The 23,938-nt window shown below is 27.2% G+C and overlaps 1 protein-coding gene across 1 annotated transcript; it reads right to left on the bottom strand.

The window, feature by feature from the left end:
* Positions 1 to 2,238: 2,238 nt before the first annotated feature.
* On the bottom strand, positions 2,239 to 16,948 carry LOC107452145 (beta-parvin). The gene is made up of 11 exons (XM_016068458.3): positions 16,765 to 16,948; positions 16,390 to 16,479; positions 14,007 to 14,180; positions 12,914 to 13,057; positions 11,030 to 11,145; positions 9,817 to 9,875; positions 8,297 to 8,316; positions 7,148 to 7,209; positions 5,684 to 5,752; positions 5,419 to 5,593; positions 2,239 to 2,452 (listed from the first exon to the last, which is right to left on the bottom strand). The coding sequence occupies exons 1-11, from the start codon at positions 16,874 to 16,876 to the stop codon at positions 2,376 to 2,378; spliced, it is 1,098 nt and encodes a 365-aa protein (XP_015923944.1). The 5' UTR covers positions 16,877 to 16,948; the 3' UTR covers positions 2,239 to 2,375.
* Between the last annotated feature and the right edge of the window lie 6,990 nt (positions 16,949 to 23,938).

Raw genomic sequence — 23,938 nt, forward strand, 5'->3', positions numbered from 1 at the left:
TGTGTCTATAGTATTTTGAAATTGTAAATTATTTACTGTTAACATCAAAAGTGGGAGTGTACTTTTCCAGGCTTTAGAAAATGTTTTTATTTCTGAATAATTTTGAAAATCTCACACTAATAAATTTAAAATCGAGATGAAGATGGAGAAATCTTGAGTATTTTATAAGTTTAAAGAATACCTAAAAGTTTAAATCTATTAAACTTTAAACACGTTTTTAATGCCATTTTCAATATTAGAATCACGAATGAAATAATAGTTTTAAAATTTTATATTAATAGTTCGAACGTTTTAATGGAATGTCCTTTCTTCAAACATTTAAAATTTCATTAGAAATCAATCATACATCCTTAATTTGAGCTGGTTTCAATTTCCTTTATCCGTTACTTCCATTGCCAATTCTAGATCCTCGTAATTTTATTTACCTAAAATGTTGATACTAATTTCTAAGAATTTACTCTTTCATAACATTAATCTTTGTATAAAAAATAAAATTTATGAAAGTAACTTATTTAAGGGCAATGTACAGTGCTAATACAATATAATATCAGATGAATGACATCAAGTAACAAAACTTTTAAGTAAAAGTTTTTTTTATAGAGTTTAAAATGTTGAATTTGTAAGTTTAATCAATTTTTAGGCTACTTTTCACATAGTTCTGTTCAATGTTTTCACAATTCATTCAACCACAATCCATTTCGACGTACCGTCGGTACGTAGCGCTAATCATTTTACATGTTTGATGAAATACTTGCGTGGGTTCGGTGAGATTCTTGCACTCTCATGTGCAACTCTGCTGCTTTTTGCAAGATATTTTCAATTTCGGGCTTGATATCGAACTGAAAATCTCTTGACCTTTTTATAATGGCTAATATAATCTTGAAAAGAGTTCTTTGTCAGAAACGAGATATTATATCATCTAAACTCTTTGAAAATTATTTTGCATTTTGTTAAGGTATATAGTTCTTAAAAATATTTTTTGAGTGCTTAAAAGGTGCTTATTTTTTGTTGAAAGATCCTGTTGTATGTTTGGTAACCACTTTATTTAAAGGCCTACAGGTATTATATGATAATTATGCAAAAACAATGGGTTTTGTCTAATGAACTCTTGGTGGTTGTATACTTTTTTTAATTGTCAAAAGAACCTTGAGTGAAAAGTTCAAGTAGGACTTAATATTTTTTTTTCTCCATTCGTTTTCATTTCTGTAGGTTATTTTATTTAATTCAACTCGCACATCACCCAATGATGGCCTAGTTTCTAGTTCACCTAGCCTAGTAGTCGCTCTGTCTTTTAAAGGCCATGGTAGGAATGCAATGTAATTTTGACCCTATTCAGACGATTCAAAAATTACCTAAACTTAGTCCCCAACAATGAGGGGGCTTTCAGCCTCAGCAGATTTAAGATGCATCTTGTTGCATATATACGCAGATTATTTGGTTAACTGCCAGAATTAAACTCAATTCCCCTCTCTTCACCAGCGAAGTAAGTGAGGACTTTTATTAGACACCCTTACCGGCATAGTCAGTAAACTCCTAAATGTATACCTCTTTTGAAAATTAAATTGATAAGCCGAATCTATAGAGAAATCAAACTGCTATTCAATCGTAGCAGATACGAAAAGGTAATCTGGTCTTAAAGTTATTAAGTTTGTGTTTGACAGATTTCAATCTGAAAAATTCCCAAATATGAATATGATGGGGATCACTTATATAATTTTTTTAAAGTGCTATTAAAAATTCCAAACAAACAATTGTTACAAATATTCTAGCAATGAATTCATAAAATATGCTGATTGTCACAATCAGATCATGCAATGTCACGAATAAAAATATTGGCTGTTTAAAAAAATCGAATGAAAAATTAATGTATTAAAAAACCCTCACAAAAACATTAAAAATATATCACAAAAATAATAAGCAAATAATTACATTAACTGTTAGTTTCGAATGAACCTGAGAGTTCCTTAGTGCAAGACATATATTGTGTTTCCTCAAGACATTTACCAAAGGTTGCAAATTTTTACTTTCTCTCATAAATTGTATTAGGCAGCATAATTTTTTAGCATATCAGGAATAACCCATTCATGAGGTCTTGTAAAAAATAACGAGTTTGAATACAGCATAGCACCAGAACATCTATAGAATTAGTTTAATTTGATATCAAGATTTTGTTATTATATTGGGTGCCAACTAGAAATTGTGTTTTTTAACATTGCTATTAAAAAGAGCAGCAATAAATAGTGGTTAATAAAATTTTATTAATATGAATTTAAATGCAGTTAAAAATTAATAACAAGTAACGATTCTTAAACTGTATATGAAAATTGCAGATTCAAACAGTGAACAAGGCTAAAACTCATAACTGCAGCAGATCATTAACTCAAATGTTTATATTTGGCAAATAAATTATAAAGCACTCGTAAAGTTGATTTCAGATCCAAATTTACAATATCTGAAAAGGAAAGAAAAACATGTTAAAATTTTTGGTTTAGTATGAAATCTTATTTTAATATTTAAAAAAATGTTATAATTGCCACAATTCCGTTTCATCAAAATATAATCTTTTTTTTCTTTTTTAAACATTTGATTTGAGCAGAATGCATGCTTAAGGAATTTTTTTTCTTTTTTACAAGGGTGCATATAAAGCTGAATAACTCAATAATAGTAAGTATTGCTCAAAATGCAAGTTTAAGACACTGAATATAGAACTAGGTAAAAATGAAATCAAATGCCATTATTGTATTTTAATAAAACTTGACTATTAAACAGATCTATAACTGACTACTATATTCGTAGCATTTAAAAAAATTCGGCAAATTTTCAGTCATTTGGCACTTTTTTTATTTCAAAAGAAATGCAGGTCTTAAAAAATTAGGGTTGGTTGTTTAACTTTAACCTCTCCATTACCTCAGTTTGTTGTTTAACTTCTCCTTTACCCATATATGTGGACCCTCACTTCTTAGCTTCTGAAGTTACACTATAAGAACATTTATAGATATATCCTCACTGAAACATTTGTGGACGTTTAAGCTTTCTGTGGATTCCAATAGATGCAGAACATGCAAGTTATTTAGGTAGAATTTCACATAAACAGGGTGATTTTCAAAAAATGACGCTAAATCAACGTGATCTAAAACACAATTTTAAAGATTATGAACTTTATTCTGAAAATTGAAAATACTTTGTTTTCTTTTGACTTTGTTCTGTGATCTATATTAAGCTTCTATATTTATAGTATTTACTTAATATTGAAAAACAATACAATCAAGAACATGCAGGTCCACGTGTGTATAACTTGGTACGTAAGGAGAAACTTATTACAACTAGTAAAGTGAAATCTCATAGTATTATGAGCATTTAATTTTATCTAAAACTAAACTCAGCGGCACGACAGCCCATAGAGGGCCAAGGCCTACTGTGCCCATCTCAGTTTTCTTGACCTTGGGATCTGGGGTGCAGGAGCAGATGTTCCGGTCAGGTGGTGAGCTGAACGCGGAACCCCTAGTGTTTAGTTCCCAAGCATGCTTGGTACTCATTTATCGACCCACTGAAGGGATGAAAGGCTGAGTCAACCTTGCCCGGGCCGAGAATCGAACCAGGGACCTGTGGCACGACAGAGCAAAGCGCTACCGCTGAGCCACTGGGCCTCTTTAATTTTATCTATTTAGTAATATTTTTATGTGTATTTTAATTAGCTGTTTTATATTAAGGTACATACACATATTTAATAACTTCTACTCTTTGTGTTTTTTTCCATAATTTTGAAATATTGCTCTAAATAATTATCAGTTAATAATTATATTAGATTCCTTTCAACAATTATTTATTTTGCATGGTTTGCATAATTAAAATAGCTTTGAAGCTGAGTATTTAATGCAGTATTGCATTGTGCTTAGATAAAACTTCGTTTTTTTTCTGAATAATTATTAAATCTATTCATCATTGAGTTTATATAGACCAAAGTATAACAATATGGATGTTTGTTCCTACTTTAGGTGCAATTTAACATTTGAAACATCTATTTTCTTTTACTTAGTTAAAATCTGAGGTTCACGCACATGTAATTAAAATTATTAGCCTCCCTGGTAAGCCTCTCTGTTCCAATAATTCATATTTTGTTTATCTCATTATGACTGTAAAATAGAACTTCGGAACTATAAAACATTTTTTTGCTATATTCCTTTATATTTCAGTAGTAATGAGTATTTTATGTTATATATAGCTCCATTAATGCGTATTTCAAACTACAATTTGCTTAAACAAGCAATTTGGGCTGAGTTCAGCATAAAAAGTTTATCAACGACACTCTAATCATCATTAAACTGACAGTAACATATTATGATGTGCCCAGAATAAATAAAACTTGCCACATGCTTTTTTTTTAAATGTTTAAAAGCCATATATTTGTTAGAAAAACGCAACTTTACTATGAAGAAGATTGCAAAGGTTCATCCAGTGGATGTACCTTTGCAATCTTCTTCATAGTAAAGTTGCGTATATAAACTTGAAAACTTGACAAACATTCATAGAGGCTTAAGATATTTTAATGTGACGAAGAATACAGTAAAGAATACATGATGAAGCATCATTTAGGCAACTTATAAAATTATTACAACAATGGATAAGACATTCACTTCAAAATCACGTAATAGCAATAAAATGTGAGTCCTACTTAATCCGGATTTTGTAAGGTCCATATCAATACAATCTAAAACTATAACAGTTAACTCTTAACTTAGAAAAAATGCAAATTCTAAGATATAATGCAGTATTACATGGCATCCGATAACCTCACTCACCTGAGAAGCATCCCAACAGTAATAGACTATAATCAAAATATTTAAAAAAAATTGAGAACTTGGCCTGTAATGTCAGTAAATTGGCATTTTCAATGCCTTGATTGATGAAATGTTACAAACTTTGCATATTAAACCTATCTATACAAGAAAAATACAAGCACCAAGATCCATAAACTCTAATAAGATTATCTATAAGTTAAAGTTCACTTTGAATAACAACAAAATTATTTGAGTTGACATTGAACAACATTATTACAAAAAAAGAAAATTTCTATTTTACTCCTCTACGTATCACTGTTAAACAAAGGACAATCGTTTTGTTTGGAGCTTACAGCCAGGTACACATAATATAAAAATAAACTATCTTCTTATCAGACTGCCTTTTGGGTCACTAACTAGCTTTCTAGCGCTGTGTGCATTTCCTTTATATTACAGTTATTTTTTATTTTTTGTAATTAATGACATCAAATTTTAATGGTCTTGTCAGCTTGAAGAAACATTCATTTGCCATTTTGCTCCAGCTATCAATAGTTATACCGATCTAATCAGTAGAAATCGAAACTCAAATTACTGCTTTTAACAAAATAAAACATGCACAATATAAATTTTAAATAAATACCTTCTGGTCTAGCTTTTGGTTTCTGTAGTCCAGCGTCCATCATAAGCTCAAATGAAAAGGCAACATTATGCACTTTTTGGTCAAAAGTAGTTGGGGTTAAATGAAATGAATAGAAGGGAACAAAATATCCTTCCAATAATCCCATCAATAGTGTAAGATATAAACCATCGTGGAACTAAAATAAAAATGGGTTTTAATATTTCTATTAAACTGAAGTAATAAAATAAATATCTAATAGAATTTCAATTCAAATTGCTATTTTTACCTGAGTTTCCAGATCCGTCACCTCAAGATTGATTTTATTTAAATGCTTATTCACAAAGGTCACCAAAGACTGCAATCAAATATATATGTTAAACAAGCATTGAAAGAAAAAGTTATCTAACAAAAATTTCAAAATGACTAAATTTTCCTTTTTTTATATATATAACAATAGATTTAGTACAAATCATATAATAAAAACGATTCATGCCATGATGACTATAACCTATCTATTTGTTTCACAATATAATATAAAGAAAATTTTTTACAATTACAAAGTGAAACATAGGCTATAGCAGTAGAAAATTTAAGAACACAATTTTTGAAACATTGCTTTGCATTAGAGAAAATTAAGAAAAATTTTAATACGAGATGGAACAAAGAGCATAATAATATTACAATATCTTATGCTTTTTAACCATATACACTTTTAAAAGTGAAACTTTTTTATGCGCATGAAATTCAAAGCTAAACAAGATTTTGCAGCGTAGAAGTTATATGCAGTGCACCAAAAGAAAAAAATATTGCCTTACCATGAATAACTTTTGATCTAATAATTGGATCTTCATGTTTTAGGACACATTTGTAATGGTTTGAGGGGATGACCTCAAATATGCTAATTAATTAGTGCAGACGATAAATTAAGTTATGAAATCAGACACAAAAGCGAACTGTCTCTGAATAAAAATAACTATTATCGGTGAATTTGAATTTCTAAACCCTGTAAAACGCAATCTGAAAAATATGGTCTTTATAATTTGGTCAGGAGAGCAATACATTGTTTGGACCCCTTGATGTCAAATTTTCTTTTTGCGTATTTCGCCATATCTCAAGAAATTTTTAAGTGAATTCAAAATTTTTTGCACACAATTATATAAATCATTTATTCAAAGATAAATCCATGCAAAATAAATTTTTGAAAATATTTATTATTTTATTAAATAGCAATCTAAAAAAATAAAAAAGTGTAAATTAAAGTGTAAAGTATAAAATTTTTTACGTCATTTTAAAGTATGTAATTTTGCATGATAAAATACAAAATTTAAGCGATGATCGATTATTGCATTAAATTGATATTTTCCAAAGCATCGATGTATCGTCCAGTCTTTAGACTTATCATTAAATGTAAACACCATGAACATAAATTATTTTACTTAGACATTGCTAAGGCAAATATGATTGCTAGATTATGATTGTCGTAATTAAATATTCCAATAGAATATCTTAAAAACCATAGTTTGTTAATAACTAAATGATTTTCATATTTAATTTCTTTATCAAAAATTATTTATATGAATTATAAGAACATAGCACGGAAAAGAGATTAAACTTTTTCATTTGTGATTATTATGTGCATACTTTTTTCATCGCTATATAGACAATTTTATTTTATATAATAATAATGATTTCTATAAAAACAGTCTGGAAAAAAATTTAAATACCTTAAATCAATAAAAACTTTTCATACCTTTTTAACAAGAGCTAACTGTTGAGGTGCATGATCAAAAAGAGTGTCAAATGCATCTCTCTCTATAAAAATGAAAACAAATAAATGTTTTTAAATAACTTATGATTCATTAAATGAACCTTTATTAAAATATGTTAACTTCTGTAATACTTGTTATTCAAAAAATTATAAGCAATTAAATAGCAACAGAAAATTGCTTTGAATAGATCAATTAAAACTTCAATAGATTACTTCCCTCGAGTATAATAAGCTTAGGATAAAATAATCTTTCACTTTGTTACATTTTACATTATAAAAATTTATAACAATGTATAATTTCAAGTTAAATTCTTGGAAATAAAGGCAATCTTTAATTTGATTTTTTGTAGTTAAAAAAAAATAATGTTAGTTCGGGCTTACAATTGAAGATATTATTAAAGCGTTTAAAATTTTATATTTCAAAATTTTTATGCTTGTAATAATTTATATATTTGAAACATGCGAATTTATCAATGCAATTAACAAAATTCAGGTATTCTCAATTTCAAAATTCCTTTTTAATAATCAGTGAATAAATCTTACCAAGGTTCTTAGATTTCAAAATATCTTATAATGTCATGAGAAGAGAGAAAAATATAGCTTCTAAATTTAAATCTTTAAAGAAACTCAAAAAACGAATAATATTTTAATTTTTTTCTGGTTTTCCTAAATTTTTGGTACGATTAATAGATCTAGAAATACATCATATTTTCTTTAACTCAATCAATAATCATAAAGCAATAAAAGTAACAATGAAAAAAGGATTGTGTCAGTAAACTTTTAACCATTTTGATTTCAAACATTTAAAATTTATGACCTTGTATATTAGGCTTAGAATGGTATTTGCACATCTCAAGTAACTCTGATTTTCCTAAATTAAAAACAACTACCATGTCATAGTTTCCTTAAAATTATTTGTTCTGCATGCATACATCTCTACTTGTGAAAGTGTTGATTGCAAGGTTTCCCAAATTGCCTAATTTAAACATTTCATAAGATAAAATATATAAAAGAACAGCAAATGCAACAAAAAATATTATTAATATAAATAAATTAAAGCAAAAAATGAAATTAAAAATTTATAATTTTCATACAATTGCAATATAAATAACATCACAAAATTGAACTTACCAACTCGCATTCCAAGGTCACTAAAAATATAACATTGTATTATTAGAAATGTTTTAACATAAATATATAATTGTCAAAAAATTTGTTCAAAAAATTATTTCTCAAGCAAAGAAAAATAAGTTTAATTTTTTTCTCTGAAGTAATTCAAAAGATGTGGTTTTAAATAGACCTGAAAATAAGCATTCGTCACATGGCGAGTCAACTAAAAGAAGTGGCAACATGATTAAATAAACCAGTCACTTTTTCTTATCATGTTTCTTTTTTTTTTCTCCTTTCTTTTTTTAAACTGTTTAATGATAAAAGCACATCATTTCAAAAACACTCTGGAAAACAGAATTTTCATAATAATGTCTCCACTCAAAACTGTGATCTTTCAGAATCCATCAATTTGTGGTTGAAAGATTCATATAAAAGGAGAGTTCTTCAACAATTCACATATTTCAAAGTTGTTACGTATACATTAAATGTATTTTGCTTTACTAAATATTTTAAAATAAAGTTCTTTAACGCCTGTAATTTTAACTAAATTTTCTCACATGTTTATATTATTTTTATTGCCAAATTAGCTTTTTATAGCAATAGATTATTTCTAATAAGAATTTTTCTTTCAAATATAATTTGATCTAAGCGAGAGAAAAAATGCAAGTTGAAGAATATTATTTATTATTTTTAAAAAGTTATTTATTTTATCGAACTTTTAAAAAGTTTTTGCAACAGTTTGAACTGAATTCCAGAATTAAAACTTCACTTATGCACGGAAGTGTCAATAAAATTCCAAAATACATTTTCACTAAACATTGGAATATTTAATCACTTCTCAGTGACATTTTTCTCATTCAACAAGTAAAGAAAAATATTTTCAAATATGACATTTTATAGGAAACATAATTTCAATAGTAAGGTGTAAATTTCATAAATCTGCAATTTTTGCATAAGAAAATCAAAATCCAAACTCATTTTAAGAAACTCATAATGCAATGTAGCAATCTTAGTGATGAATAAGAATCAAAATTAATTTATGCAAAAAGCTTAATTTTAAAAATTATTGCTACGCAAGTGAATAGCATTCCTGAACTGCAAATATGCCTAGAAAATTTGGAACAATGTCATAAGCATTTTTACAAATTTATATTCTAAATTTAAAAACTTAAGAAAACTTAACCATTGATACATTCTTGCAATTTTTGCAAGAAATAATTGCAACAAATATTAGTTTTACTATGAAATTTAATAGTAGTTAGTTTTTAGGTCTGTTGCAACTGCTTTTAGGTATTGGCTGAAATATACAATAATCACTGACATTTCCTACATTTCTTACCCAACTCAATTTCCCTGACCTTGTGGAGCCACACTAAGTACATGAAATTTTATACACGACGTTTGTTTTTTAAAAAAAATTACTTTTCCTTCCTTTTTGTAATCATTTTTATATATTTGAATTTAAAAACTTATTTTCTCCAAGATTTAGGCCCAGAATAAGTTAGGAGTAAATATCCTTTGAGTATAAATTACAAACTTACTCATAAGTAGATGTCAGCTCCTCAGCAACAGTTCTTGTATGGAGCATTCCTTCTTTTTTCTATTTTAAAAAATAAAAAAAGCTGTGTAACATGCCAAATAAAGTGTTAAAAAAAATTTGCAGAGACAGTTCAGCCAATTAGAAATTAAACTAAGCCAAAAATAATAAGCTCGTAAAACATAGTAGCAAATATTTTATAGTTGGGAGCTACTTAATTATAATTTTATTTACATCTTCCTTCTGACATGAATGGTTCATACTTTGCCTTTTCAACACTATAAATAGCATACACACTAGTCAAAGTAACAAACAGTTCAACAAAGAAAAAGAAAAAAATTCAAAAAAAATTTTTGCTTTTATAATAAAATAAAAGCAACGTTAAATGGTCTCCAAATTTGAAATCTAAAAGGCAAATTATTTAACTGTATAAATTACTAAAATCGTTAATTGAAGAAAAACAGAAACATTTTAAGCAACTAAATCTGACTGATATGTTTAAAAATAATCCAGTTATTAAAGAAAGATATTAATTTAGTAATACATTTCATCTTCATTTTAGTTTATAAATAAACTGCACACTTTTTTTATTAGATATTATGTAAAATTGTTATTTTAAACTTAAATCCAAAATCAGGAATATAACCCCAAACATTATGTTTTTGAATTCCCATGTAGCAAAGTAACACTGTTTACAAAACAACCCAGCTGAATTGAATAAAATTACCTTCTAGACAAGGATCAAAAAAATTTTAAAAACATTTTTTCAAACTATTAAATATTTGTTAAAAATTTAAAAATACAGATATACCAACATTATTCAAATTTAAACTTATTTTATTCAAGTATTATTCAAAACATTTTTAAGTTCAATTTTTTAATAATTATAATTTTTACTTACATTAAAACATTATAACTTTATTTAATGCATATTTAAAAACAATATTATTTATTGATCTTGCATACATATTAACAATACAGTGTGTCAATGAATAACTCAACAATCAGTATAAGTGGCATATTAAAAACAAAGTGAAAAAAAAGAAGAATGAAAGTTATTTGTCAGTGTTTCAAGATATTTGTTTTTCAAAATCTTGAACGAAAAATAAAATCAGTTAGTTTTGTAAAAGTAAACAAACAGCTGAAGCACAATGCCTTATTTATACATTGAAAAATAAAATAAAACATATATAGTGAAACATAAAATATTATCTAACCTGAACCACTACAACATTTATAACAACATTTTCAGGCAGACGAATAGGAGCTCTAAAGTGCCGAGCTAAAGATACAAGTAGATGAAGAATAGCAACTACATTCTTAGAATGAATACCTTCAAAAAAAATAGCTTATTAATAAATGCTTATGGGAAATTAATTGCTAAACATAAGGAACTTCGACTCATAAATAAATTATAGAAGAAATGTGAATATACATGAGTAAAGTTAAAAAAGTGCGGCTCGGTATAGTAAGCTACACTTTTTCAAAGCTGAGACATTAAACTACTTTTTATTATTGATTCTTGATAGATATTTTACAAGTTTTAAAAATTTACACTAGATGATATCACATTATACAGAAACATATTATTGCATACGATGTAAATTGTGGTGTTTCTCTAAAAAAAAAATTTTTTAAAAAAACACTCTTTTGAACAATTTGAAAAATGTGGGTTATCATTGTATTATCCCAAGCCCTAAAAGATACATAATAAACATAGTTTTCAAGATAATTTCTTGTTGCAGAGATTTGATAGCCATATAGTAGACTCCTTTTTGTTTTACTCTAATCTTTCATTCCTGCTTCTGATTTTAAAACTAAAGAATGTGTGAATTGCAAGGGTGATTGTGAGCCCAAGTCAAATTTCCAGAAAATTTCTTGAGTTAAAAAAAAAAAGTTTAAATTGAAAAATTAACCTGGAGAAGTAATTAAAATTTACAAATGTGTCTTTCTTTCTTGAGCTAATGATTATAACAACTATTTACTGATAAAAAAATGAATATTAATCATGAATATAAGCTTATAAAGTATCACTCTGGCTCACCCTTACAAACAAATAAAATAAACTGTGCTTTTAAGTTCCACCTTTGGAAATTTGATTTCTGGAAACTTCTGTGATCAATGATTTTTTGAAACTTCTGGATCTTCGATCTCCGGAAACTTCCGGATCACTGCTAGCGAAAATTCCGGAAATCCGGATTTTTTCCGGAGCACAATCAGCCCTGGAATTGGCAGGTTTAAACATCAAATTGAATTTAGTTTTCATCATTACCACATACAAAGTACAAATAAATAAACCAAACGTTTCACTAATTCTTACAAAAATAATTTGAAGAGTTAAGCTAAATTAGGCGATTGTAGAAATAGTAAATGATAAGAAAACAAGGAAAGATAACAAAAATCGAAAGTAGGAGAAAACGATTAACTACTCGTAATGAGGAGTTATGAAACAGTACTTAGGACTTTATTTGTCTTAAACTTATGCACATCAAACGTTAATGTGTATTATAATCAAATAATTAAACATAAAGAATTCAGATAATTATTATTAATGAGTATGATTATGAAAAATATATAAGTATTAAGTATACGTACTTAATACTCGAATAATAAAACTGAATCTTTAATAATTCAACAGGAAACAAACTTTAAAAGTTTACAAAAATTTTAATAAGAAATATAGTAGTTTTTTTACATTCTATTTTAGCCGAAATTTAAAAAGTCAGGATTCTCTTTCCATACATTCACATAGGTTTATAAATATCGAACAACTTTTCATTTTTTATTGCCTTAAAAAGCAATTCCTAAAAGGTGTTATGTGGAGTCCTGAGTTTCCCAGTTAGAGCCACAGGGGTTATAAGAATTAGGAATTATTTTTACCCGTTATGATTTTCGAAATCTAAAATTATAATTACATTAAATCATTTATCCATATTTATTAAATATTTCAATTTTTTAAAGAAATATTTATGCAAAATGCCAGGGGGGGAAGCTAATTTTATAAGTATATACAGTTATTCTAATAACATTACACTGAACAAATAGTAAAAAGCTACTTAGAATTAACAAGGAGCAAAAATTTTGAATCAAAATATAATTACTTTCCACATTCCATTTTGGCTGGTTCCAGTTATTGATCCCTAAGGTATTATTGGCAGCTTCTAAAACTCTTTTTAGTTTTATTTTTTGCCCCACTTCTGACTGGGTAACTTCAACAACGTCTAATTTTACATCCATCAACTTTTCTGCAAAAAAAAAAATCGAGAAAATATTAACAAATATTAAACACATACATGTTTAAATAAAGAGATTTGAAAAAAATTATTCTAATTTTATTTTATATTGATGAAATTTTCTTCTAAATTGTTTATTTTATTTTATTTTTTAATATTGAACTGACATAAATCAATAAAAAAATACTCGAAATGACAATTTTGGAGTCATCTTAAGCCTAACTTTAAAATCAATTCCAATGCATTTTTTAGCATACTAAAAATAACAAACCAGGATTAAACATTTATAAATTTTTTTTTAAAAAACTATTTACTGTGAATTTAAATAGATATCCTAATAAATCAACTATCCCCAGTTAATAATCTCTGATTAAAAAATCAATTTTAAACATGTTTAAAACATTAGAAGCAATTGTAATTAGAATTCTCTGAGGTAATTTGAAAAATCTAATTTCACATTCATTTAATTTTATAAATAGTAAAGCTAATTATTAATTAACTAACATTAACTATGTCTATGGGCATATACAATGCCATATGTCACATCTCAATTTTAAAATGAGTTGTTTTTATTAAATACTCATTCTTAAGGATAGCAAAAAGTTTCTAAGAATCTTTCCAAGAAAATAAAAATCTTTTCATAACAGAGATAATAAGAATGGAGTCTGCACTTATATATAAGAGAGAAGTAGAACTTAAAGTTTTTTTTTTTTTAATCCTATCAATTTAAAAGAAAAAACTTCATAACTTTTAGTTCCATAAATAGTAAAATAATAGTTTTAAATATTTTTTTAACTATGAAAGTTTTCTTTAATTGTAGCATAAAAGTGAAAATAAATACTGTATGCATTACAATATTTAAAAAGAATTATGTCAATAGAAGAATTCAGCAATATACTTAAAAATAAAATTTTTAAAAAAAAGTTCTTGGAAAATATTATAGAACAATCAAAAGCCAAACCTAAAAGTTTTTGTAAAACTTGACCATCATAAAGATCTTCCTCAATGTCTTTCACAATTATTCGATAACCAGCTAATTCATCATTGATCCATTCAATCAAAACATTGATCAATTCCTTCAGCTTGGGATCATCATAAGAAGCCGGTTCAATCATGGATCTTTCTTCGAATTCATCTAAAACACATTAAAATTAATAGTTGAAATAGAAACAGACGTCAATACAACAAATTATAAAGTAAAGCAATGGTTATCAATACAATTATAATCAAAACCTAAGACAAAAAGTGGAGAGAAAGAGGACAATTGCAACCTGAGAGTCTAAAGAACTAATAACAAAGTTTGTCTTCATTTCTAACAATAAATATTAAAATGAAAATTTTGAATGCCTAATTTCTTGTTTGTTTGTTTGTTTTTTCTTCAAATTTTCTCATTAGAAAAATTATTGAAGTTACTAATTTGAATTGTAGATTTGAATTAATAACTTAATAATTTTTCTAATGAGAAATAACCATATACTTTAGCATAACAAGCAAGTTCTTTATTGTTGATCATCGAATTTAGTACTAACGATTTACTTTTATGCTAGCAGAATAATACAAATTGTTCTACTTGCCCTAAAAATGGTCAATTTACATTTTTTTATTTAAAAATTAAATAAAAGTAAGAGACTTGGCTGTAAAGGTGCATTAGGGCCTGCTAATTTTGTCTGAGTTCAAGATTTGTATCTGAGCTTATCTTACGAAATTTATATTGTTTTCAAAGGGATTCATCAATTTAAATAGATAATGTTGGAACAATTAAATCAGTCAAAATTATTTTATAAATATGTAAGAGTGTTTTAAAAATGAATGTCTATATGTGAAATAAAAACAAACAACAAAAAAATAGAAATTATGACATGTCTCAAATATTTGGAGAAAAAAATCTGTAAGGCTACAATAACCTGTAAACAGTTTTATATACATAAATTTATATCTACATAGTTATTTATGTCAGAAAAAAAATAGCTTCTTAAAAAAAAAAAACATAGTTAGTAAAAATAGAAACAAAAATAAATTGGAATGTTTACTTAATTTCTAAGGCTGAAATATATCACTAGAGACATTACATTTTCAATTTACTTAAGTTAAGGTTCTTAACATTAAATAATTATATTAGACACCACCTTTTTTAAAGCCATAAACAGTAATTTAGTAAAGATTTTCTTCCCAGTAATCAGAAAAATGAATATCTAATACTTATAAAGTTATTAGACATAACTTGCAATCGCAGGTCACAAATAAAAGTCATATAAAAAGCTATTAGTATTACTTGATAAATATACTATTTAAAATGATAACTTCGGGGCACAATTATTTTGTTAACATTAAAAAATTAATAAGTATACACAAATCACATAATTAGACAAATTTACCAATTTTAGTCACCCATAATAATAAGTATTTAAGTTCTGGTAATGCTCTAAATAATAAAATGTGTTTTTGTCAGAATTTTACACATTTTTTGATTAATATGAGGGATTTAATTTTGTCCATTTTCCTAATTTCCACATGGTAATGGTGAAAGCAAGCGAAATGTCGCCTTAGGTAGAGAGTTGTGCTCTATTCCACCTGTAGCCCGTTTCGAGCGTCAATTATAAATCCCACATACAAAGCTATTATAAATCCCTAAAGTAGAAAGTGCTTAAAACTGAGAGGTACATCATAAAACAATACAGTTACTGCTGAACAATTTATATCCAAGTCGTGTTTTATGCTGTTAACATTTTTTGTTTCATTATGCGTGTTTTTACAAAATTTATTGATTAATATAGTTTTAGTTTCCAAAATAAAATTATTTTTCACTCAAATAGTAATAATTTAAACAGCTGCTTATTTTTGAGATTAGAATTAGCAATATATTTGAAATATACAAAAGTTTGTTGCAGACAAAGTATATAACAAGATTGTACTTTTACAACACAAATAAAAAAGAATAAACAATCTCATAAAACGAAATTAAGTTAATTGCATTTAAACTACAACACTAACATGCGAATGTTACGAGTAATGGCACATATAAAGCAATTATAGTGAGCAATAATATATTTCAACAATAATATTTTTCAATAATAATAAGCAAATGTGAGGAATCACAAATAAAATCAAACAAAGTTAATCACATATAAATTACATCACTAGCCTGCTTATGTTAGGAGTAGTGGCACATGTAAGGCTTGTAAACAACAATGTATCTCTACATTATTATTTAAAATAATAAGAAATAAGTGTAGGAAATCATATGTAAAATTTAAACAAGTTAATCACATGTGATCTGCATCACTAATCACAAGGAAACTATCAACAAAAACAAAAAGTAAAAGTGTAGCGGCAAAAATAATTACCCAAAATATAATCTTGAGGTAAAAGATCTTCTGCTTTTTGTTTACCAGGAGAATCGATGGCATCTTTTCCTTCAGCAGTCAATTCATTAACTATAAAACAGATTGAGATATGTCAATTCATTGACTATGATCCTCAGCTGTCGAGTTTTGTTTATATTTAAACGCACAAATACAATTTAAGAGAATCTTTAACAACTTATAAGTTAACAAATAAAGTAATATGAACAAAAAAAAATAGATTAGTTATTAAAATTTTCGCATTGTTTTAAACATATGAATTGGAATTGACACTACCAAATAAGGCAATGAACCAATTTACACCCACGAGTATCCTTTCTTCAAACTTAATAAAATAATTATATTTAAAAATTTTACCTTCTTTAATTTTTTTTCTACGACCTAATGTTCCGAGATATTCCAGAAAAGATTCATCTTTTTTAGATTGGGGTGTTACAGGTCGAGGAGATTTCGGTCGGGGTAGAGCCATTGCTTCGGACTTCAATATCGTGGTTTTCTGTAAACAAACTGCGCTGTCTGCTACAAATCTAGCAAAGGCGTGGTCACACCGGAACCGGAAACTCCTACGTTGATTTCAAAGAGGTGAAAAAAAGTTTTTGTCCCAAACCGACGAATAACAAACTTTCATTCCGAAGTTTGAAAACCGAAACCATTGCTTTAGATTATGCAATTATATAATAATGACTGTGTAAAGAGAACAATTTTGGTATAAATTTATTAGTTTTTAATTTTAATAAAAATGGCGCTCGCTTTAACCCTCTGCAAACGATTTCAAAAATCCATCCATTCGAAATCATGATTTTTGATTTGGAATTTTATAATTTTTAAATGTTTTGTAAAATCTAAAGTTGGACTGTTTTCAGCTTTCCAGTTGCTCGAAACTACTTCCCAATTTCATATTTGTCTTTAAATATAACACAAAAAAAACATTCTTTAGTTTATCGAATTCCCTTTTTTTACATGAGTAAAACAGCATTTTAAATAAGAAATTATTTTTTTAATGTACAAAATGAGTTTTGACACGAAGAAATATTTATATATTTTTTTCAAAATAATATTAATATATAGATGGTGTTTTAAAATAAAAGAATATAATGTGTTTCAATTTTAATAAAAATTGTGTCATTTTTTTTTTTTTTTTTCAAGTTAGAGAATAAATGTGGCCTTATTTTGGAACTGAATAATGAACATAATCTGGTATGGTATGGGTGCCAGCAAGGATTGGGATCAAGAGAGTGCTCTTGCACCTCCTGGAAATCCAATAAATTAAAAATTACTTTTCGCTCTGAAATGTTCTTTTTTTTTTTTTTTTCCAAACAGTGCTTTTAACGTGTAATATTAAATCCACTCTGTATCATAAACTGAAAATAAAAGTTTCTTTTTCAAATTTAATGCTGTATAATTTATCAATATTCTTTTTTCCCTTGCTAATCGAAATATATAGCACAAAAAAAAAACTCTTATGGAAAATTAAAAATTATAAGACTATAACTCATTGCTTTGTCTTATAAAATATTTAATTTAATTAATTATCTAAAATTTTTTGAAAGTACAGTGCACACACTCACAGAAAAAAAGGGAACATCCTAAATAGTTCTTGATGCAATGATCTGATTTCAAAGCACGAAGACTCTATCATTGTAAGAAGGCCAAACCTTATAAGGTTAAAGTTATTTATAAATATGGTAATTAATTAATGCAGGCAATATTTTAAGTTACGAAATCAAACACAAAAACGTACTTTCTCTGAATTAACTTACTTTTTTTTCAATGGATATGAAGAGAAAAAAGTAGTGAAAACTGTATTTAAAAATATGTAACATTTGAACATTTATTTATTTTCGAAAAATAAATGCATGTGATTTTTAAAATTCTTTTGAGAATGTGTTAAAATTCTTTTGAGAATACTCAAAGTTGTTTTGAATTCTTTTTTAAATCGTATTTTTTGAAAGGGTCTTAAAATATTAAGTTGTTTCTTAAAATATTTCACTATAATAGCAGTAAGGATATCAATCAATACGTTTTGGAATGCGTTTGGATATTAGAATTGTTATTTTATATGCGTGTAAAATATTTTTTTCAAAGTATCATTTATGTATTAACAGGATGCTTATAATCTAATCGAAGAAAATTATACTGCAAATGAAGATTTAAACTATGTCAGGAATGAGATTATTGTAAAAATTCAAGAACCGAACCTTATACATAATTATGCCTTCAGTTTATCAAATTAAACAAAACCTTGATGGAATTTTCATTCTTATATATTTCTAAAAAAGAAAGAAAGAAAATAAATAAATAGAATTGAATAATAGCAAATTTTTGCTTAACAAAAATTTCCACACATAGTGAATTTCTTCATCACCATCTTATATATGATTGAAGTATAATAGAATCACATCTCCGTAACTACGTTAAAAATGAAATAAAAATTTAATTACCCTTAAAATAAGAGAGAGCTGCGAGAAAAACAGTGTAGTATTATTTACGTAATGCACTGTCTTAATATCATCTTCCAATGTATTCACAACAATCAATTCCTCCTGATTTTCATTAGTTTCTAACTGTGTATTTTCTCGCTAATATCCTCCTTTATTTTGGAAATTTTACGAACATAAAACTATAGAACTTTTTTAAAACTATAAAACTATATATTATTTTTTAAAAATATAAAACTAAAACTCTAACTTAGAACTTGTACAAGTTTTCAGAAATACAAATTATCTGTTTTTATATTATCGTTACTTGAAATTATATATATTAAAAATAAATGCTACTTTATTGATTTAAATTTCTTGTCTTTATTGCAATCTTCGAAGTTTTATTCTTCACGTAAAGTATTATATTTAGAAAAGAAAAGATGGATTTATTATATTTAAAAAAGAAAATCTTTAGAAGAAAAAGTCTTAAGTAAAATTTAAAAGATAATAATTTTTTCAAGAAAATTTTAGGTAAAGTTAGTTCTAGAAAATAAAGGTATGATCATTAGATCAAAAGTTGTTCATTGCGGTCCAATTATTTTTAATTTTTTTTTTTTTTTTTTTTNCACATCCTTATTCCTAATCCTAGGATAACCTTTGCATTTTTTTTTTTTTTTTTTTTTTTTTCTTTTTGCGATCTCCATATATGGAAAAATAGGGGGGAAAAAAAGAATTGGAGATAGAAAAATAGGTGGGGTGGGTAATGAACTTTAAATATTTGTTTTATTGGAATATTTATTGAAAGATGGATTATTACGTGAAATATCAATTTAGAGTCAAAATGCCTATTGATTACATTCCTGTTCTTCAAGTAAAAATATTAAGAGTGTCCCTCTTTGTCAAAAGTATACAAAAGCAATTTCATGCGCACATATGTGACTTAAACAAATTAGCTCTCTCGTGAATTCCATTTATCGCATCCCCATATATAAGGCGTACTTAAAATACGCTATCATAAACTTGTTATTTAAGTAATAATAAGCTTAGCCCTTAAAATGTTAATTTTATGTAAACTATCAGGTAATAAAATTTAAAGTTTTCTCAACTATGAAGTTGAAAATTATTATTGAACTGTAATAAAATAACCGGAAAAAATAATACTGTTACAGACAGAATATTTGACAACTAAGAATAATTCTATGCATAAAAAAATAAAAATAAATAAATATTAAGTAGGAAGTAATATTAAGAGAGGATGAACATAAAAATTAATAGAGAGAATTTAAGTAATGTGAAAAAGTAGTAAAGTTTTAACACAATATAAGAATCATTTAAATAAGATCTACTATTTATTTAAAAAATTGGAAACATGAAAGTCAATCAATAGAATAATTAATTAATAACGCTGCTGTTTTGAAGTGATAAAAGATAAGATCAATTTTAAAAAATCCCCTTTCAAAGAGGATAATTTTAAATTAACTGACAGTTGGCAAAAGAGTAAGACTTTTCCACGTTTAAAAAACCGCACTTAAACAAATAATAATGATAATTAGGAATATTAAGTGAAACAAAATTATGAGAAAATGAAATTTAGTTTAAAAATTTAAGATTAAAATAAATAAATAAATAAACAAATAAATAAAATAAAGACAAGTTCACTTAAAGGCCAAAGTAACCAACAAGTTTTAATTCATTTAAAGAAGCATGTAATTTAAAGTAGAAGTATATATATATAGTTTGTCTAAAGTAAGAACTCCCCTAGCCATTCGTCTGGATCCGTGGCGGTGACTATGGTAACGAGGTGTAACTATTTTAAGTTGGGGTGTGGGATCATTGCTTAGAGACAGATTTTGGCTCAGGTCGATGAGAGAAAGGGAATCTTTTTCTTTGGTCTATTGTGTTAGCCGGAGAGTGAAGAGAAGCTATCCTCCCTGAAATGCAGTATTCTTGTTTCCATAGCAGCAGACAGCTTCAGACTTTGTGGAGAGGGGAGTTCTTACCGTAGACAAACTATACTTAACTCCCAAAAATATAAATAATTAAACTATTTTAAGGAGGAAAAACACAAAAAATACTAATGAAAGCGAGGGATTAAAGAGAGTTATGGTGGCGTTATTTGTATTTTACGTTATTGAAGTATTACAACGGAGATAAAGAAAGTAATTATATATGCAATATAAAGAAAATTTAGTAGAAAAATTTAAAGTAGTGCAAGAAAAAAGAAATAAGCAACAAGTCAAGACAATTTAAGAATCATTTATAAAAATCCTCTTAATTATAAAAAGATTCAAATTTTCTAAGACTCATTCGAAATTTGATAACACATATAGTTGATAAAGGTACTTTATCAACTATGTGTGTGATAATACACATAGGTGATAACACACATAGTTGGTGTAAGTACATAGTTGGTGCAAGTAGTTGGTTACACACATAGATATAAAGGTGATAACACACATAGTTGATCTGGAGGAGCACTCTAATTAAATTACACCCTCAAAAGCAAAACAAATTACGTTTTAAATTTAATAGTTTAGTGTTAGAGCCACAGGAACGCATGGTATAGAGGGTTCGCCTCCCATTTAGATGACTCAGGTTCGAATCTCAGCAGTGGCTGGTTGGTACGAATTCTGCTCGCGACTCGCACTGACTACAATGCTGACGTTTAGTATTTTCAGTGGAATATGGATTAGAATACCCTTCCCATCGAGCTAAGCATGGGAGGTTTTGGTTATCTTCCTCTGCATGCAACGCAAATGCGGGTTAGTTACATGAATAAGTTGCCCACGAAAGCTAGTTTATCTCAATACTTGATCTAGGAGTTCTTCTGGGTTGGGGTCAAAATTATAAGTTAACGGAGATGAACATTGATAGTCGTAAACTCTGAATTGAGTCGACTGTTTAACGCCGGTAATAAAATAAAATCGTTCAGTGTTAATATACAAAAGCATTAAAAAAGTAAGTTTGTTCCTTGAAATTTTAACGCATTAAAATCTGTTTAGCCTATGTTAGAATAGAACACAAAGTTGAAAAAATATTGAGTGACAACAAAAAACATTGGGAAAATAAAATGGAAAAAAAAGAGAAGAAGATGTTTCAGTAAAAACTGGTGAAGAAAAATATTCTCTAGTTTGTTAAAATTAAGAAGTTTCAACAATATTTGGGAATTTCAACAACGTTTCTTAACTTTAAAATAAAATGAGAAGCAATTTTTAGGTTAAAAAAAATTAAAAACAAAAGTGACAAATAAGAAATAACATTTCTGATTTAATAGTTCAGTGTTTATATACAACTGTATTAGAAAAAAAAGTTCGTTGAAAGATTTTAACTTGTCAAAAATTGTAAAATTCATGTTAGAACAGAACATAAAATGGAAAAAAATATTGAGTTTCATGAAAAAGAAAGGAGCAGTAGTCTCATTCTAAAAGTAAGGTTGAACTCTCATTTTTTCCCTAATAAAACGCTACTACGGATCGAATCTCAGTTCTCTACTGTGCCAGTTCAGTGCCTTAACAATTGATTTATCACTGCCGGATCAAACAATCAAAAATAAATATTAAAATATATTTAATGGCTAATTCTATTATTTAATATCTACGAATAGTTTTCTTTTGCCAAATTCCTTGAATTGTGAAAACCGCTGTTTTCAAGAGGTCACACCTCACTATAGTTTGTTTAAAGTAAGAACTCCCCTAGCCATTCGACTGGACCTGTGGCTGTCACTATGGTAACGAAGTGTAACTATTTCAAGTACGGGTGTGGGGTTACTGTTTAGGACAGGTTTTGGCTAGGGTCGACGAAAGAAAGGGAATCGTTTTCTTCGGTCTATTGTGTTTGCCCTAGAGAGAAGAGAAACTACCCTCCCTGAAATGTGCTATTCTTGTTTCCATAGCAGCAGAAGGCCTCAGACTTTGTGGTGGGAGGAGTTCTTACCGTAGGCAAACTATACCTAAGTTTATCATTGATATGATTGAAATCGAAAACAAAATTTTCTACTGCTTAATGTTAAAAATAAACATTTAAAAAAATCTGAAAGAAGCACAGTTATTAAAAAAATCTTTGTTGGAGGGGGGTCTCGAAGTCCTAATTCCAAAAATGGTCCTAAATTTACAAAAAATGCAACGTGAAACCTTTTGGTGCTTTGATCTCCAATTAATTTCTTTATATGAGCCGTGGTGGCTCAGGTTTCGCTTCTCAATTGAGGGGATTCAGGTTCAAATCCCCGATGTGACTGGTTGACACTTCTGTTCCCGGCTCGCACCCACCACAGTGCTGACCTCAGCTGTAGAGGAATAAATCATCAGCGGCAGACATTAGAATTCCTTTAACGTCGGGCTAACCGTGGTAGGTTCCGTGATTTTTCTCTCCATTTGCAGGTCTAAACCCGTCATAAAGTCCTACAGGAAGACTAGTTTCTCCTAACGCTTGATCCTGAAGTTGCCTTGTCTTCTGGATTGGGTTCAAAATTTCAAGGTAACCGAGTTGTATATTCATAGTCGTTAACACAGACTTGGATTTGCTGTTCAACACCGGTTATAAAATTTTAAAAAAATTGTTTTAGTGCAAAATTTTATTCAGTATTTAAGCTGTTTGTACAATTCTTCAAGAATTCCTTTTGATAATAAATGAGTACGACACCTAATATGTTAGAAGCGCTTTAAAATTTTAAAAGCAATATTAAAACATAGCGTAGAATTAGAAGGCAATTCGTTCAAAATTCAAGTTAAAAAAATTAATAAAAATTAAAAAAAAAGTACGTAGCACTATAATTTCGAGATTAATTTCGTTTTCAACAAATCTTTATTTTTCGATGCTTTAAAAATAAAAAAATATTTTCAGAAATATCTTTGTTCAAACATTTTTCATTTATTTTTTTAGAAAAAAAAAATTATTGGTTAAACTTATTTCCGAAACAAAAAAAAAAGTTTTTTTTATAAAGAAAAATATTTGTAACGCAAAATTTTTCTTCTTTTCGAAAATAAAAGTTTTTATAAAACTTTCTTTTTTTTTAAATTTTTTTTTAATATTCAAACAACTAAAAATAAAACACAAAACGAAAAAAAAAAATTATGCAACAAAATAAAAAAATACACTGCCTAGAAGAAAAATCG

This window comes from Parasteatoda tepidariorum, chromosome 4 (genome assembly GCF_043381705.1).
Source record: "Parasteatoda tepidariorum isolate YZ-2023 chromosome 4, CAS_Ptep_4.0, whole genome shotgun sequence".
Classification (NCBI taxonomy): domain Eukaryota; kingdom Metazoa; phylum Arthropoda; class Arachnida; order Araneae; family Theridiidae; genus Parasteatoda; species Parasteatoda tepidariorum.

Bases quoted from the DNA above. Each gene is read 5' to 3' on its own strand.
- LOC107452145 (XM_016068458.3), bottom strand. From the start codon at position 16,876: ATGGCTCTACCCCGACCGAAATCTCCTCGACCTGTAACACCCCAATCT. The intron at 13,058-14,006 runs GTTTGGCTTTTG...TTTTTTTTGCAG, and splicing joins AGTTTTACAAAAACTTTTAG to AAAAGTTGATGGATGTAAAA. The intron at 11,146-12,913 runs GTAATTATATTT...TTTTTTTTGAAG, and splicing joins GCCAAAATGGAATGTGGAAA to GTATTCATTCTAAGAATGTA.